At 44.3% G+C, this 18,527-nt stretch overlaps 2 protein-coding genes across 2 annotated transcripts; both read right to left on the reverse strand.

Annotated features, from left to right (window-relative positions):
• Window positions 1–4,294: 4,294 nt before the first annotated feature.
• Window positions 4,295–18,325, reverse strand: LOC114665203 (transmembrane protein 100a). The gene is made up of 2 exons (XM_028819634.2): window positions 18,035–18,325; window positions 4,295–5,582 (listed from the first exon to the last, which is right to left on the reverse strand). Exon 2 carries the CDS (start codon window positions 5,484–5,486, stop codon window positions 5,082–5,084), a length of 405 nt encoding a protein of 134 aa, XP_028675467.1. The 5' UTR covers window positions 5,487–5,582; window positions 18,035–18,325; the 3' UTR covers window positions 4,295–5,081.
• On the reverse strand, window positions 5,082–5,426 carry tmem100a (transmembrane protein 100a). The gene has a single exon (XM_051918934.1). It carries the CDS (start codon window positions 5,424–5,426, stop codon window positions 5,082–5,084), a length of 345 nt encoding a protein of 114 aa, XP_051774894.1.
• Window positions 18,326–18,527: the final 202 nt, after the last annotated feature.

The following is an 18,527-nucleotide window of genomic DNA, read 5'->3' on the forward strand; positions in this document are numbered from 1 at the left end:
CTCCGTCCAGTTAGACGTGCCTGGAACACCTCACCAGGGAGGCGACCAGGAGCCATCCTGGTCAGATGTCTGAGCCACCTCATCTAACTCGGCTACTCTGAGCTCCTCACAGATGACTGAGCTTCTCACCCTATCTTTAAGGGAGAGCCCAGATACCCTGCTGAGGAAACTCATTTCAGCCACTTGTATTCGCGATCTCGTTCTTTCGGTCACTGCCCATAGCTCATGACCATAGGTGAGGGTAGGAACATAGATCGACCGGTTAATTGAGAGCTTTGCCTTACGGCTCAGCTCCTTTTTCGCCACGACAGACCGATGTAGAGCCCGCATCACTGGGGACGCTGCACTGATCCGCTTGTCGACCTCCTGCTCCATTTTTCCCTCACGCGTGAACAAGACCCTGGGATACTTGAACTCCTTCACTTGGGGCAGGATCTATCCCCCATTTAAAATCAAATGAGATCATTAAAACCTGTGTAATCAGCAGGATGTCCCCGATCTCCAAAGAGCTACATTAGTGATGAACATCAATGGAGGTCAGTGTCATCCATGTGGAGTTTGCTTCCTCTCCGTGTTTCTGCCCGGGTTCATCCACAGCTTTGGTAGCTTGGATTGGATTAGCTAGGATTTATCCAGTAGATTTATATCGGGCCCTGTGTAAGTGAGGCCATGTGCATGAGTGGTGCTCTACCCATAGGCTGTTTCTTGCCATTGACACCCTGTGACCCTACACGGGACTGAACCGCTTTCAGAATGTTATTTTACACTTCTGATAGAATGGCATGGTGGTGAAGAGATTAGTGCTGCTGATTCACGAATTAAATCTTCTTGCACCCGGCCGCTGTCTGTATGGAGTATGCACATTCTCTTCATGTCTGTATTGGCTTGTCTCCAGGAGCTTTGGTTTTCCTACCACATCCCAGACATGTGCATGTGAGGTTAACTGGCATTTTTAAAATTAGCTTAGAGTGAGTGCCAATGGGTTTGTGAAGGACCACCTCCACATCTAGACCTCTGCCTAATAAAACTGGAGGGTCTCCCACAGTTCCTGGTTGTTCATTGTGAATGGGAGTTTGGGTAAGTTTCTCTGTTTTTCCCTGCCTCCTGCTTTTTCTGACTTATTGGATTTTTTTACCCTTGTTTTGCTCCATCTTTTGACCCCACCTTGATATCTGTATTGGGACCTTGTTTGCGTTGGATTGCCATATTGTTTTAGGCAATTTCAGTTTTGCCTTTTGTGCTCCATGGAGCGTCATATTGATTAGAAGACTTCTTGTGAGGAATACATCTTTTTTCTATCTAGCCAGGGTTTGGTGGTATTTCCCCCTCCTTTTTGAAGTAGTTATGGAGCTTATCAGCTTTTAGAACTCCCAGTTCATGATAGTACCAAAACCCCTAAGTGGACAAAAAATTATTTTGTATTATTTATAAAATAATAAGCAGGGAGAAAATAACATAAATATAGCGTATAATCATATCAGCATTCATTTTTTTTTTTTTGCTATACAGTACTTTGTTAATCCCCAAGTGGAAATGATCTTTTCACAGGACCTTTGGGGTTCAGCCATTGTACACTACCAAGGAGCAGCTTTTCAGGTTCAAGGCCCAGTGGAGTAGGATCCCTACTGACAGTAACGGAATTTGAAACGGCAACCTTCCAAAAACGAGCGCAGATCCTTAGCCTCAGAGCCACTACTCTGCCCATAATCATGATGCCAATTAAGTGCCAGTCACAAGCAAGGCTGACTAAAGGTTTATATAGCAGATAGATAGATAGACAGATACTTTATTAATATTAATACAAAAAACAATATTAAATTAAAGATTGATAAAAATGCAGGTAAAAACAGACAATAACTTTTTACAATGTTAACGTTTACCCCCCCGGGTGGAATTGAAGAGTTGCATAGTTTGGGGGAGGAACGATCTCCTCAGTCTATCAGTGGAGCAGGACAGTGACAGCAGTCTGTCGCTGAAGCTGCTCCTCTGTCTTGAGATGATCCTGTTCAGTGGATGCGATGGATTCTCCATGATTGACAGGAGTCTGCTCAGCACCCGTCGATGTTAAACTGTCCAGCTCCATGCCAACAATAGAGCCTGCCTTCCTCTCCAGTTTGTCCAGGCGTGAAGTGTCCTTCTTCTTAATGCTGCCTTCCCAGCACACCACCGCATTGAAGAGGGCGCTCGCCACAACCGTCTGATAGAACATCTGCAGCATCTTATTGCAGATGTTGAAGGACGCCAACCTTCTAAGGAAGTATAACCAGCTCTGTCCTCTATTACACAGAGCATCAGTATTGGCAGTCCAGTCCAATTTATCATCCAGCTGCACTCCCAGGTATTTATAGGTCTGCACCCTCTGCACACAGTCACCTCTGATGATCACGGGGTCCATGAGGGGTCTGGGCCTCCTAAAATCCACCACCAGCTCCTTGGTTTTGCTGGTGTTCAGGTGTAGGTGGGTTGAGTCGCACCATTTAACAAAGTCATTGATTAGGTCCCTATACTCCTCCTCCTGCCCACTCCTGATGCAGCCCATGATAGCAGTGTCGTCAGCGAACTTTTGCACGTGGCAGGACTCCGAGTTGTGTTGGAAGTCCGATGTGTATAGGCTGAACAGGACCGGAGAAAGTACAGTCCCCTGTGGCGCTCCTGTGTTGCTGACCACAATGTCAGACGTACAGTTCCCAAGACGCCCATACTGAGGTCTGTCTTTAAGATAGTCCACGATCCATGCCACTAGGTATGAATCTACTCCCATGTCTGTCAGCTTTTCCCTAAGGAGCAGAGGTTGGATTGTGTTGAAGGTGCTAGAGAAGTCTAGAAACATAATTCTTACAGCACCACTGCCTCTGTCCAAGTAGGAGAGTGATCAGTGTAGCATATAGATGATGGCATCCTCTGCTCCCACCTTCTCCTGATATGCAAACTGCAGAGGGTTGAGGGTGTGACGGACCTGTAGCCTCAGGTGGTGAAGCAGCAGCCTCTCCATGGTCTTCATCACATGTGATGTCAGAGCAACAGGCCGGAAGTCATTCAGCTCACTAGGACGTGATACCTTTGGGACTGGGGTGATGCAAGATGTTTTCCAAAGCCTCTGGACTCTCCCCTGTTCCAGGCTCAGGTTGAAGATGCGCTGTAGAGGACCCCCCAACTCCGATGCACAGACCTTCAGCAGTCGTGGCGATACTCCATCTGGAACCGCTGCTTTGCTGGCACGAAGTCTCCTCAGCTCTCTGCTCACCTGCGCTGTTGTAATTATGGGTGGGGATGTCTCTCCTATGCTGGTATCAGCAGAAGGATGTGTGGAGGGTGCAGTACTCCAAGGTGAGAGTGAGAGTGGGTTAGGGTGGTCAAACCTGTTAAAGAAGTTGTTCATTTGGTTTGCTCTCTTCACGTCTCTCTCGATGGTGGCACACCGCTTCGAGCTGCAGCCAGTGATGATCTTCATCCCATCCCACACTTCCTTCATGCTGTTGTTCTGCAACTTCTGTTCTAGCTTTCTCCTGTACTGCTCCTTCGCCGCTCTGAGCTGGACTCGGAGTTCCTTCTGCACGTCCTATTAGTAAAGAAGAAATACACAAAACTCATCCAGCCTACAGGCCACATCTAAAAAGTGAAACAAAGTGAATTTTGCTAAGCGGACAGGAGAGGGCACTTCCGTTTTCCTGCCATGTCACAAATGCGCACTTCAGGCTCCTTATGTGAATATTTCTGGGGAAGGGGGTCCACCATCAGATTTTTAAAGGGGTCCATGACTCAAGAAAGATTAAGAACCACTGGTCTAGAGCTGGACAAAAAAAATACCAAACTTAAAACTTAAGCCTGTTATGAGATGACGATATGCTGATGAGTTTTTGAGCCAAATCGTGTAAGAGAAAGAGCCGCTTTAGAGGAGCCCTCAAATACAGGAATTCTGCAGTTAATTAGGAATTCTTCTCGTCATTTGCTATTGTTATGACCTATTTTATGATCTGAAAGATCAGCATCAGAGCGGTGAATAATTACTGAAATGTTACAGAATAGTTTGGGTAACTTAGTTCCTACAGTGCAGTGCCTACTGACGCTCACATCCAAAGTTTTTGGCTGTTTTTGACAATGGCCTTGAGTGGCACATTGAATGACATGCAGTGACTCGGAAGAGGGGTTGACGTGACGTTTCTTGTATACCTGCTCAGTCTCGGGCACAGAAACTCACTTATGTGGTCATCCATCCATTTTCTTAACTAAGTGGGGGTCGCCTTATTTTCTTAACCCATTCAGTCCAATAAAGGGTCTGAGGTGGGAGTCTAACTCTGCTTGTAAAGCTCTTTTTATTTAGTTTTTGAGATATTACAGACGCTACCAGTTACAGAAAGTATAACCATAAATATTTGCTATAATTTAATTACAAATGGTTTGACCAAGGTTTGAAGAATAAGGGAAACAGTCTTCTTCTTCTTGAGGAGTCGCCTGTGTCCGTGTCCTGGAACTGCAGTAGCTTTTGGTCTTCTGATGGATGACGCGTCCACACAAAACACACCAAACAGGATTAACCAAGGGTGGAAAACTTGTCTGCTAATTTATTGTCTAATGATAACATATAAAAAGAAGACTATTATTTGCACTTTTACCAAATATAAAAAGTAAATCTTGAAGTACCATTAAGTGCCACAGTTCAGTCAAAACAGAACAAGATGGAAATGCAAAATCGTGCTTTTTTATTCCCTTCTCAGTCTGGCTCTTCGTGGTGGTTACAATAGTTAATAGGAAATCCGCATCCAAGGCCCGGCTCATTTATTTCTTTAATAAACAGTAATCCTTTGGTTCTGGCTGAAATCCAGGTCATCCAGATGGGATTCTTTTAGGATTTAAAATGATCAGTAATAGCAAAGACAGTAACTATTATCTGTGTTGCCATCGAGGAACCATTCCTTAGCATAACGTGAATGTCAAGAGAGCGTCACGTGCGCCTTCTCTTTGAGGTGAAAGGCACAAACAAGTAACATTTCCACCTCAGACCAGCATTTGCATCTTGGAGAAGCGGAGTGCACGGGATTTAAATGAAGCTGGAAGGTCAACTGTCAACCACGGATTTGCTTTCAGGCAAAACTGTTCCTCTGGCTGGCCATCAAGGCGGCTTGGCTCTCCCGCCGCTTTGCCTTCTTGCACTCATGCCGCACTTTCCAGCACACGGCACTTGATAATAATAAAAGCAGTCCGGTAAACAGCAGCACCAGTCCAATTACGGAGATGATAGATCCGTGGGAATTAAAGCTGTAGGCCACTGCCGTCACCACGATGCCCGTGATGAGGATGAAGACACCAAAGGGCACAGTGCATCGATAGCAGGACAGCTCGGCTCCCCCAGTCGCAGCGGTCAGCTGCACCTCACTGACCAAAGGGACGGTGCCCACTGTGCAGTCGTTGGTATTCGGTTTATCCATGTTTGCTGTCTCAGGTCCTTGGGATGTCTTCCTGATGTCTTTCATGGATGCTTTGGGCATGTCAGGCCTTTCCTGTACGTTTTGTCTACCACGTGTTAAAAGTATTGGGGGTCACACATATCCTCACTTGTAGTATTGATTTTAAGGGCGATCCAACTGAAAAAAAAAAGAAAAAGAAAAATATTGGTTTGAAAATGGTAACCACATCCCAGTTTTGTTTTTTTGCGTTCATAAAGAATTACTTCGGAAAGCTTGGAAGTCACTGCAGTTTGTTTGTCCAGCGCCTCCTGATGAGAAAACCTCTCCATATGACATACCATACAGCTAGTCTTGATGTCTAGTAAGGAAAGAAAATGAGATTTGGGTATGGGGGGGTTCCAGCCTTTCTTGGATTTCTAACTCTGAAAGTGTCAAAGCACATTGACACGGCATGGGCTCCCTCAGCCCCACAAAGAAGACACTCGGAGTCTCAGGACAGGCAACAGAATTGAGAATTATTGTACGACGTACAGACTGACTGAACAAACAACTGAAAGCACCTCTTACATTTATGACAATTCTTATCACACAAGTCATTATTCATCCTCAGCTGACTCTTCAATATTTGCCTGTCTACCATTAGCTTTTGGCTGGGTGGGTGTCAAACTCCTCGCTGTCCAGCATATCAGCCCCCTACCTGCACACCCCTTCTTATCAATTATTGACAACCCAAGAGTTTACATTCCCCTCCTTATCAAGGGGCCCATCTCTGCTCAACTCTCCTGCACGTCCAGACTTTAACTTGAGAGATAATGGTGGTCTGTGGCTCATACAGGGTAATAAAAATATACTGCTCAAAAAAATGAAAGGAGTACTTTTTAATGAGAGTATAGCATCAAGTCAATGAAACTTTTGGGCTATTGATCTGGTCAGTTAAGTAGCAGAGGGGGTTTCTTAATTTCATGAACACCAAAGCAGCTGAAACTGATTAAGAACCGGTGCACTAGGGGGGCAACAATGAGAAGTCCCCAAAACAGGAATGGTTTCACAGGTGGAGGCCGCTGACATTTTCCCCTCCTCATTTATTTTCTCACTAGTTTTGCTTTTGGCTACAGTCAGTGTCACTATAGGTAGCATGAGGCTATACCTGGACCCTACAGAGCTGGCACAGGTACTCCAACTTCTTCAGGAAGGCACATCAATACGTGCCATTGCCAGAAGGTTGGCTGTGTCTCCCAGCATAGCCTCAATGACATGGAGGAGATTCCAGGAGATGGACAGTTACTCCAGGAGAGCTGGACAGGGCCGTAGAAGGTCCTTAACCCATCAGCAGGACCCATCGATATCTACTCCTTTGGGCAAGGAGGGACAGGATGAGCACTGCCAGAGCCTACAAAATGACCTCCAGCAGGCTGGCCACTGGTGTGAATGTCTCTGACCAAACAATCAGACACAGACTTCATGAGGGTGGCCTGAGGACCTGACGTCCTGTGCGCACTGCCCGGCACCATAGAGCTCAATTGGCACTTGCCACAGAATACCAGAATTAGTAACTGGCGCCCAGTGCTTTTCACAGATGAGAGCAGAGCACATGTGACAGACGTGAAAGGGTCTGGAGAAGCCGTGGAGAACGTTATGCTGCCTGTGACATCGTTCAGCATGACTGGTTTGGTGGTGGGTCAGTGATGGTTTGGTGAGACATATCCATGGAGGGACACACAGACCTCTACAGGCTAGACAGAGGCACCATGACTACCATTAGGTAGCGGGATGAAATCCTTGGACCCATTGTCAGACCCTATGCTGGTGCAGCGGGTCCTGGGTTCCTCCTGGTGCTGGCGTCATGTGGTGAGAGTATGCAGACAGTTCCTGGAGGATGAAGGAATTGATACCACTGACTGGCCCCCACACTCACTCACCTGACCTCAATCCAGTAGAACACCTCTGGGTGGGACATTATTTTTCAGTCCATCCGATGCCGCCAGGTTGCACCTCAGACTGTCCAGGAGCTCAGTGATGCCCTGGTCCAGATCTTGGAGGAGATCCCCCAGGACACCATCCGTCATCTCATTAGGAGCATACCCCCCCCCCCCCCCCCACCCGACGTTGTCAGGCATGCACACAAGCACTGGGGTGTGGGGGGCCATACAAATTACTGAGGACGATTTGGAGTTGCTGGAATGAAATTTTAGCAAAATGGACGAGCCTGCCTACCGCATCATTTTTTCACTTTGATTTTCAGGGTGTCTTAGAATTCAGCCCTCTGTAGGTCGATAATTTTCATTTCCATCAAACGATGCGACATCCTTTCCTTCCTAACACATTACCATATCAGTCCATAGCAGTAGAGATAGCCAGCAGGAGTTTTTCTCCCATTGAGATCTGATGTGTTTTCATTGCTTGTTTAATTTTTTTAAGCAGTTTATATAGGCATGAGCTTTTTAACTGCTAACTTTTACATCTTAATAAAATATAGTGTCTACTTTTCTTACATGGTTCTAGTACTTTTTTAATACATAGAAATTACCAAATATAAGAATATGTATTTCTATAAATTCCATTCATTTTTAGGCCATGTTTTGTGCCGGAAATTACATACTTATGATAAGAGAATAAAAACCTAAAGGCGTCTTCAGGAAAAATGATCAGAAGGACTTGACGTTGTGCAAGCCATGTCAACAGACCTCAGGGGGTCTCCCCCAAATGGGAATTCTGTTACTTGTAGGGAGGCTGCTAAATGTTACAGTCTGCACCGTACTGTTGATAGGAATGATTCTTCTTTGTACTGATTGTGACCCTGCTCACAACGTCCTAATGGGGGTCCTGAACCCAACACCGTCGATAATGTCACTGAGATGAGCTGACAAATGAGGACAATTCTCAAATGAAGCCAGGGGATATTTCCAAAAGTGCTAAAGTCCTTTTATTAAAACAATAATCAAAACAAAAAGTGCAGTGCATCAGTTTTATTAAATAGTCCAGAAAACAAGTGTCCAGTGGGGTGAAAAACCATCAATAAATAAATCCTTTGAAATTAGAGGTTAAAAATGCAGTCCCTCCCATCCCGCTTTCGGCAAACCTCCTACTCTCCTTCTCCTCGGCTCACCCATAACTCGCGTAGCCGGTGGAGACCCAACAGACACGAGCTTCTTCGGCTAACCTCCATCTTGGCCTCCTTCCGGACATCACTGCCAGACTGTCGAGGTCAGCTATTCTCCCTTCATCCTTCGCGCTCCTATAGTCGCTCCTCGGATCTCTTGGGAGGACACCTGCCCTGCTCACCCCACTCACTCAAACATTCAGTGGGGCGAACTAGCCCCTAGAGCGCCACCAACAAACGCTCCTCCGCTGGGCCCCAGCTCGTTCTGCCTCCCGCTAGAGGTGTCCAGATCATCCTCCTAGGACTGCTCTTTCCCGGCCTTTAACCTCCTTTCTCTATCTCGATTTCTCCCATTCCTCGATGCATCTATTCATCTTTCTTTTCCTTCCATTTCTATCTTCCCTTTCTCTGGTGTCGACCCGTATATACAGTACTGTGCAAAAGTTTTAGGCAGGTGTGAAAAAATGCTGTAAACAAAGAATGCTTTCAGAAATATAAATAATGATTGTTTATTGTTATCAATTTACAAAATGCAAAGTGAGCGAACAAAAGAGAAATCTAAATCAAATCAATATTTGGTGTTACTACCTTTTGCCTTCAAACCAGCATCAATTCTTATAGGTACACTTGCACAAAGTCAGGGATTTTGTAGGATTCTAGTCAGGTGTCTGATCAACCAATTCTACCAAACAGGTGCTAATGATCATCAATGTCACACATAGGTTGAAACACAGTCATTAACTGAAACAGAAACAGCTGTGTAGGAGGCTTAAAACTGGGTGAGGAACAGCCAAACTCTGCTACCAAGGTGAGGTTGTGGAAGACAGTTTCATGTCATGGCAAGATTGAGCACAGCAACAAGACACAAGGTAGTTATACTGCATCAGTAAGGTCTCTCCCAGACAAAGATTTCAAAGAAGACTGGGGTTTCAAGATGTGCTGTTCAAGCTCTTTTGAAGAAGCACAAAGAAACGGGCAACGTTGAGGATCATAGACGCAGTGGTCAGCCAAGGAAACTTAGTGCAGCAGATGAAAGACACATCAAGCTTATTACCCTTCAAAATCGGAAGATGTCCAGCAGTACCATCAGCTCGGAACTGGCAGAAACCAGTGGGACCCAGGTACACCCATCTACTGTCTGGAGAAGTCTGGCCAGAAGTGGTCTTCATGGAAGAGTTGCAGCCAAAAAGCCATACCTCCGACGTGGAAACAAGGCCACGCCAACTCAAGTATGCACGAAAACATAGGAACTGGGGTGCAGAAAAAAGGCAGCAGGTGGTTTGGACTGAGAAGTCAAAATTTGAAATATTTGGCTGTAGCAGAAGGCAGTTTGTTCGTCGAAGGGCTGGAGAGCGGTACAATAACGAGTGTCTGCAGGCAACAGTGAAGCATGGTGGAGGTTCCCTGAACGTTTGGGGCTGCATTTCTGCAAATGGAGTTGGAGATTTGGTCAGGATTAATGGTGTTCTCAATGCTGAGAAATACAGGCAGATACTTATCCATCATGCAATACCATCAGGGAGGTGTATGATTGGCCCCAAATTTATTCTGGAGCAGGACAACGACCCCAAACATACAGCCAAAGTCATTAAGAACTATCTTCAGTGTAAAGAAGAACAAGAAGTCCTGGAAGTGATGGTATGGCCCCCACAGAGCCCTGATCTCAACATCATCGAGTGTGTCTGGGATTACATGAAGAGACAGAAGGATGTGAGGAAGCCTACATCCACAGAAGATCTGTGGTTAGTTCTCCAAGATGTTTGGAACAACCTACCAGCCGAGTTCCTTCAAAAACTGTGCAAATGTACCTAGAAGAATTGATGCTGTTTTGAAGGCAAAGGGCGGTCACACCAAATATTGATTTGATTTAGATTTCTCTTTTGTTCACTCACTGCATTTTGTTGATTGATGAAAATAGATGATTAACACTTCCATTTTTGAAAGCATTCTTTGTTTACAGTATTTTTTCACACCTGCCTAAAACTTTTGCACAGTACTGTATACACATACCTCCGCGTGCCTACGTGGGCGCAGCGCTTTAATCACACACTGCAGGAAGCCAATGAGGCAATCGAGAACGACCGCACCCACACATGCAGGTCCGACTCACTCCAACTACCCCATTAACTCCCCGCGGTCGTGCAATCGCTCCCATGGAGAACGGCACGGTACGCGGCCTTTTTTTCGGAAGCTGCGGACCCGTTATACCACACTGATCTTGAGTGTGTGTGTTTGCAATGACATTGGTTGTCAAATGTTGTGTCTTTACTTATCTAATCGATCTGTGGAAGAACGTCTTCAGCTTTTTGTACTTTCCTGCTGCTCACAAATTTCTTGCCTGAAGAAGGGGCCTGCGTGGCCTCGAAAGCCTGCATATTGTTATCTTTTTAGTTAGCCAATAAAAGGAGTCATTTTGTTTGGCTTCTCACTACATCCATAATGGCTAACACGGAAAAACACCCGAGTACCTCTGGGATAATAAAGTCTACCTAAACTTAAACCCCCTAATGGGATACAAGGGGTTAAAGTTACCCTGTTTCAAAAAACTTTGAATAACAAAATGAGGGGATCGCTAATGTAGGCACGTGGAGTGTTGTTTTTGCAATTTCAAGGTCGCTGTTCACAAACACGATAACATTTTTCATATCTGATTCTTTACCGGTGGTCCGAGCCAAACTCTAAGAGACACCCAAGGTAGGCTCAAAGCAACACTTTCAAACATGAGCTTGTGGGGTATCATTTTAGACTATTTGAAGGCCAGCAATTAGAAATATTAAGTTATTTTTGGTTTATTGATCCTTTACGGACCTCCATTGGTGGGTGAAAAACGACAACATTTTGATTACAATTGAGAATATTCAGACTTAAAACATTTAATGGGAAGCACACATTTTGATATTTTTAAAAATCTGATGCAACTACGGGTGGCACAGTGGTACCCCACAGTAAGGAAACCAGGGTTCATGTCCTGGGTCCAACCTGCGTGGAGTTTGCACGTTCTCCTCCGCATCATTTCCTCCAGTTTACTCCCACTATACAAAGTGAACTGGCAACTTGCGTGCGTTTGGTGTGTGTGTGTGTGTGTGTGCACCCTGCAATGGACTTGTGCCCTATCCAAGATTTGATCCTGCTATTCTTTTTTGGTGTCTTGGTACCACCATAATATTTGAAGAGCTCAGGTTGGTCACGATAGGCTATGCCTCCCAGTTTGGCCGACCAGACATCCCATTCTTATCTGGGACAGTTCCATTTGTATGCATTGTGTCCCATTTGGTCCCGGGAATTGAACAAAATGTCCTGTTTTATCCTGGTTTAAAATCAGACTTTGATTTCAGGTGAATTTTTACAAGGCACCTGATACTTCATGAGAGAATCCAGCAACCCTCATTGGGCCTTCAGATTTAGTTTTCATCCAGCACACTTACTGAATTAATGGCTTGTGTGCCAGTTTTGCTCACCCCATCTATGGAGTTTACATACTGTCCCTGTGTCGTCATTGATTTTCTTGTCATTTGACAGAACGGGTGGCACAGTGGTATCACTGCTGACTCTCAGTAAGGGCACTGGAGTTCACGTTCCAGTTCCTCCCTTTGTGGAGTTTGCATGTTCTTCTTGTGTCTGTGTCACCTCCTCCAGGTGCTCTAGTTTCCTAACCCAGTCCAAAGACAGGCAAGTTAGGTGAATTGGCAACTGGTGTGTGTTTGGTGTGTGTGTGTGTTCATCCTGTGATGGACTTGTGTCCTACCTTGCACTCTGTGCTACCTGGGATGGGCTCTAGCCATACAACCCTAGTCTGGATTAGAAAACGACATGACGTGATGACACCACTCTCATTTATTATGTACTTCTACCTCATGAAAGAAACCTTTACGTTTCTCATGAATACCCTGTGTGGTGGGCTGGCACCCTGCCCGGGGTTTGTTTCCTGCCTTGCGCCCTGTGTTGGCTGGGATTGCAGACCCCCGTGACCCTGTGTTCGGATTCAGCGGGTTGGAAAATGGATGGATGGATGGATGAATACCTTGAATTAGGGCGGCTCATACTAATTAAACAGCGAAATCCAGATGTTCTTTATAACGTTGACCTACATTACATTTCACAAATTTATAAAGATGTGCAAAAGTACCGTTGGTCCTAGCTCTCTCTAAGAGACACTGCCAGAAGGTTAAAAATGACAACTTCAAACATGAGCCTGAGGGATATCATTTTAGACTATTTGAAGGCCAGTGATTACAAATATTAACTTATTTTTTATTCTTGATCCTTCACGAACCTCCATCAGTGGGTGAGAAACGACAAATTTCAATTCCAGTCGAGAATATTTAGACTTAAAACATTTAAAGGGAAGCACACATTTTAATATTTTAAAAATCTGATGCAACTATGGGTGGCGCAGTGGTACCTCACAGTAAGGAAACCAAGGGTAGAAAATGACATGACGTGACGTCACCACTCTCATTTATAATGTACCTCATGAAGGAAATCTTTACGTTTCTCACGAATACCCTGAATTAGGGTGGCTCACACTAATTAGACTGCAAATTCCAGATTTTCTTTATTAACTTGACCTACATTAAATTTCACAGATTTATAAAGATCTGCAAAGGTAGTGTATCCATGATAGAGAGGATTTTATTATCTTAGATATTAAGCTGGAATAATGAATGTCTTGGAATAATGTAATCTATACAGTATATATATAAAAGCCAAATACTCATCACGAAATCTCCCAAACCATGATGACTTGGGACTTGAAATTTTGCATGTAGGTTACCTTTGGCCCATAGGTGCACTCGCTAAGAAACGGTTTTAAAAATTTCGTGGTCCAAGCGCGAAATTTCTTATTGTTTTTGTAGACCCATTCACTCCATTTCTTTCTGAAATAAATTTCCATCCATCCATCCATCCATTTTCCAACCCGCTGAATCCGAACACAGGGTCATGGGGGTCTGCTGGAGCCAATCCCAGCCAACACAGGGCACAAGGCAGGGAACCAATCCCGGGCAGGGTGCCAACCCACCGCAGGACACACACAAACACACCAAGCACACACTAGGGCCAATTTAGAATCGCCAATCCACCTAACCTGCATGTCTTTGGACTCTTTAAAGTAAATTAAAAATAGTTTCATTTTTCTGATGAGTACAAGTGTTGTTTTGATATTTTCGAGTTTCCACAAAGTGTTTATAATTTGCCATTTATTTATCTTTTTAAAAATAATTTAGCTAGGTTATTCCAAGGCATATTGAAGCAAATTTTTTTTTTGAGGATTTTGATTTTCATACTTTTTTTGATTTTATTCTTTTTCATACTTTCTTCACGAATTCTACTATTAAGTTTATACCTCTTTAAATAAACCCGTAAAACTATGACCGAGGCGAGGAAAAAAGGATTTATATTGACGAAGTGACGGTCCCTCACCGCGTGGTGCGGATGAGCGCTGACGGGGTGCGTGCCTGTTCTCCTCGCTGGCCTACCTTGTGCACGGCGCCGCCTCTCTGGCCGCTCGGACGCGGGTTGACATTGTTAGCCACGTTCAGTTATAAATGGCGGAGGTTCAAGCCGTACACCATGACGCGTACCGCTCCGAAATGTCCAGACCCGCAACCTATGACTGTTTTAAGTCTTCTATACTTAAAACGGCGTATAATTTAAGTAAACTATTTCAAGAAATAATCAGTAACCTATTTTGTTTCGTTAATGTGCTAAATCTTGCCTTATGACCTTTACTGGACGTATACTATCACTCTGTATATTTTAGAACACATGTCTCCTGTTGCTATCCCGTAGCGAAGCTCGGGTATTCAGCTAATGTATAATAATTATACTTAATAATGTGTCCAATACTGCGGGGGGCTGGCGCCCTGCCCGGGGTTTGTCTCCTGCCTTGCGCCCTGTGTTGGCTGGGATTGGCTCCAGCAGACCCCCGTGACCCTGTAGTTAGGATATAGCGGGTTGGATAATGGATGGATGGATGGATGTTTCCAATAATAAAGATCCTGAAGGTGCTAAACACTCTTCCCTGATGAAGTCTACGAAATGTTCCGTCGACAAGAGCGACTTTTAAAGGAAGACTCGGTACAAAAGCGCAAGACTGCATTGCAGCGCCTGTCATTAGGGCTGTTTTGAGATTTTAGTTTTATTCTTCCAGCAAATCTTGAAGTCGTTCATATTCTGCATGGCTCAGTTCTGTGCTCTGCTGTTCTGATTAAATTCACAGTACACTCTTAAAAATAAAAGGTTTTTGATGGCACTGTGTTGTGTGGCTTCTCGTACAATTGCTTAGCAAAGAACCGTTACATTTTTGGAAGGGTTCTTTGTACAGGTATATGAAACTGGTTATTTGAGCTTTAAAAATGTCTCTAATACGTTGGCAAAACAGAAATCTTTAATCTCTAGCAGGCTTCTTGGTGTTATAATAGCTGATCGAGACAACCTGAACGTATGTGTTACTGTACAAGTGCAGCGAGGGTCTTTATAAAATCAGGGACCCACTGCTGTTTCAAAAAGCTATTCAGAATTATTTATGAAGCCTGTTACCGGTTTAAATAAATAAAATGTTCTTTCTGGAACCTTCATGTGCATGGATGTTCTTTTGGGAACCATAAAGGGTTCTCCTATTGCATTGCCCTAAAGGGCCACTTTGGCACCTTAATTTTTAAGAGTGCAGCACTCGTCTGAATGTGTGTGTCGGGATGCAAATGGCAACACCAAATAAAACACAGCGACCTTCTCCTGCCAGAACGACGTACGGCTTCACTGACATCAGGCCAGAAAGAACAATTTCCCCTCGGGGATTAACAAAGTATACGAAAATCAAACAAATCCGCCCGGATAGAATTTACTGTGGGCAACAAAAGTTCAAAAAAATATACAGAATGTAACTGAACTGGAACAAGGTAATGCAGGATCACAGGACAAAATATTTTAAAATAAACCTGAAAATACAGAATGGTGTCTGGATGGAATATTGAAAAGGCTTAAAATGTTAAAGAATATATAACAGAAAACGTGGACCCCCATAAGTAAAAAGAACTAAATTTGAAATAAAGAAAAAAACTGGATACTGAAGAATGGAATTATTACTAATAATGCTATAAATTGGAGGGTCTCATACAACCAGTATATTTTGAATTTGTATTGAATATTATTTAGATAATTTACATGTAGAAAAAAGATTCCTGCTGAAATCGGGTTGGCTGTTATTATTATTATCATTATTATCATCATGATGATGATGAGATTATTATTATTATTATTATTTCTACAAGGGACGTTCAAAAAGTTTCCGCACTTTTTTTTTTTTACTTTATTTATTAAGAGATTCAAAAACAAATGCCATCACTTTTCTACGCAGTCACCTTCCTTTGCGATGTCATGTTCCCAGCGTCGTACCAACTTTTTAATGTCCAATTCCTCCCGCCTTCACTGTTTCCAACGAAAATACGAAAGTGTGGAAACTTCTCGAAAGTCCCTCGTATTATTATTTGTCTGAAGTCTTTATTTAAGGCCACTTATAACATGTGAGATACAATGCGTTACATTTCTTTTGTGTTTTTTTTTTCCCCAATTCAAGCACAGGCACGTGAAGTGAGCTGTTCAGGGTCACACAGCGTCACTAACGGGATTTGATATTCCAATAAATCTATATAATCTTAAATATCCCGTGTTTTGGATGCGTGCGATTATGTGACATTTGCGACTACTAAAATGAATACAGAATCGGATTTTATTTAACGAAGTGCGCCGTCGTTGTGCACTGATTATCGGTAAGTCTGCGTTTAAATATTTGTCTGACGACTTTATTCAAAGCCACTTACAACATTTGAGACAGAATGCGCTTACATTTCATTTTTCCCCGAATTCAAGCACATGGTAGGTGAAATGACTTGCTCAGGGTCACACTGTGCCATTAGCGCGATTTTAATTAACTAATTTATGGTCACAGTGTGCCACTAGCGCGATTTGAAGTGACTTGCTCAGGGTCACACTGTGCCAGCGCGATTTAAATTTATGGTCACAGTGTGCCACTAGTGGGATCTTAAGTGACTTGCTCAGGGTCACACAGTGTCACTAGCGCGATTTGAAGTGACTTGCTCAGGGTCGCACAGTGTCACGGGATCGGAACCCAACCTTAGGGTTTGCAATTCAAAACTAAATAAATTTAATCTCAAATATACTGTATTTTGGATGGATGCGATTACATGAGGCGCAAATAATAAAGATGAATACAGAATGGCTTTTTACTCGGTGTCGGCAAAGCGCAGTTTGCATTAACGACTGACGCCTTCATTCAAGGCTACTGACAACATTTACGATACAATATGTTATATTTCTTTTTTGGTTTTTCAGTTGTAGCAGCTCAAGAGACTCGATCATGGTCACATAATGTCAGTAACGGAATTTGAACCCACAACCATGTTTTTTTTTTAAAGCCAAACCCGTAATCACTACGCCACACTGCTTTCAAGGTGTTGCGGAGGTCGCTGCTACTGTCTCTCCTAACTCCCGGTAATTTTTTTGGACCCCCCTATCCTGTCACTGCTTCACAGCCAGTGCGGTGCACTTTTCGCGTTCTCCCGTGTTCTCGTGCGTGTTCTCCGGTGCCTTCCCAATCCCAAAGGACTTGAGTGTTCGGGTGATTTGTCACTTTTGATGAGTGTTTGTTGTATGATAAATTATGTCCTGCGATGGACTGGTATCACTTTCACGGCTTGCTCTTGTCACATGAAACCTGTTCTGGATCTCCGCGACACTCCGTTATTGGAATAAGTGGGCACGGTGGCGCAGTGGTAGCGCTGTTGCCTCCCTGCGTGGAGTTTGCATGTTCTCCCCGTGTCTGCGTGGGTTTCCTCCGGGCGCTCCGGTTTCCTCCCACAGTCCAAAGACATGCAGGTTAGGTGGATTGGCGATTCTAAATTGGCCCTAGTGTGTGCTTGGTGTGTTTGTGTGTGTCCTGCGGTGGGTTGGCACCCTGCCCGGGATTGGTTCCCTGCCTTGTGCCCTGTGTTGGCTGGGATTGGCTCCAGCAGACCCCCGTGACCCTGTGTTCGGATTCAGCGGTTTGGAAAATGGATGGATGGGTTTAGGAAATGAAGGGAATGATAGAAACATACTGAATGTCTTGAACTGTCACGAAGAGTATTTTGCAGAACTTAAAAATATTTTAAAGCTAAGCAATGAAGTTGCGCTGCGAACTGTGAATAATGAGCAGTCGTTAACAAAATGGTAATTTTCGCATAATTTCATGCTTATAAAAATTACAGCTTGTAATGAAAGCAACATTAAGAGCTAAGATTTTAAATAAAGTCTATTATAACTTACTCAGCGTTGAAGGCATTTTTCGATACATTTAAATTTGAAGTGCGGTGACACGCTTGACACTGTACTGGGCGATAAATATAACGGAAACTCTGCACTAAAAATGCGACAGGCATTTGTGACTCGCCACCCCAGTGCTGCGACCACACGCCGGCACGCGGCTCTTGTCTCCTTCCCAGCCCAAGTTAACTCAAGTGAAGTCGCTTACCTCAGCCGCTGGCGCTCCGACTCTCGGCCAGACACACGGGTCACTTAAATTGGGAACGAAAAACGAAGAGGCGATTAATATCCATACAGCAAATTGCAAAGAATTTACTCCAAAGTGATTTTCTCCTTGAGATCTGACCATAACATGTTGCTTGGAGAATCACACAAGCGACAGTTTGCGCTTCCACTCGTCGCTCGTTTTTCCTTCCAGGCTGAAACCTTCGAGAGCGTCTCTGGCGGACTCGTGTCCCATTCATCAGCGGCCCCTGTGCGCCTCTCCTACTAGAGCAAGAGGGAGGAGGGAAGGAGAGGGGGGCGCTTAGACGAGACTGCAGTTCTCAGACGGGAGTTCCTCAGAGCACTCGGATCAGCTTCAGCATGCGCTTATATTAGAAGGCGCGCAAAATAACCCTGGCGCTGCCAAAGTCAGAGCGCTGCGCTCGTACAGCCCGGTTTGTCAAGACAATGAAGGTCTGAGCCGTCGTACACAATAT

The sequence above is a fragment of the Erpetoichthys calabaricus genome, chromosome 14, assembly GCF_900747795.2.
Source record: "Erpetoichthys calabaricus chromosome 14, fErpCal1.3, whole genome shotgun sequence".
In the NCBI taxonomy this organism is placed as follows: Eukaryota; Metazoa; Chordata; class Cladistia; order Polypteriformes; family Polypteridae; genus Erpetoichthys; species Erpetoichthys calabaricus.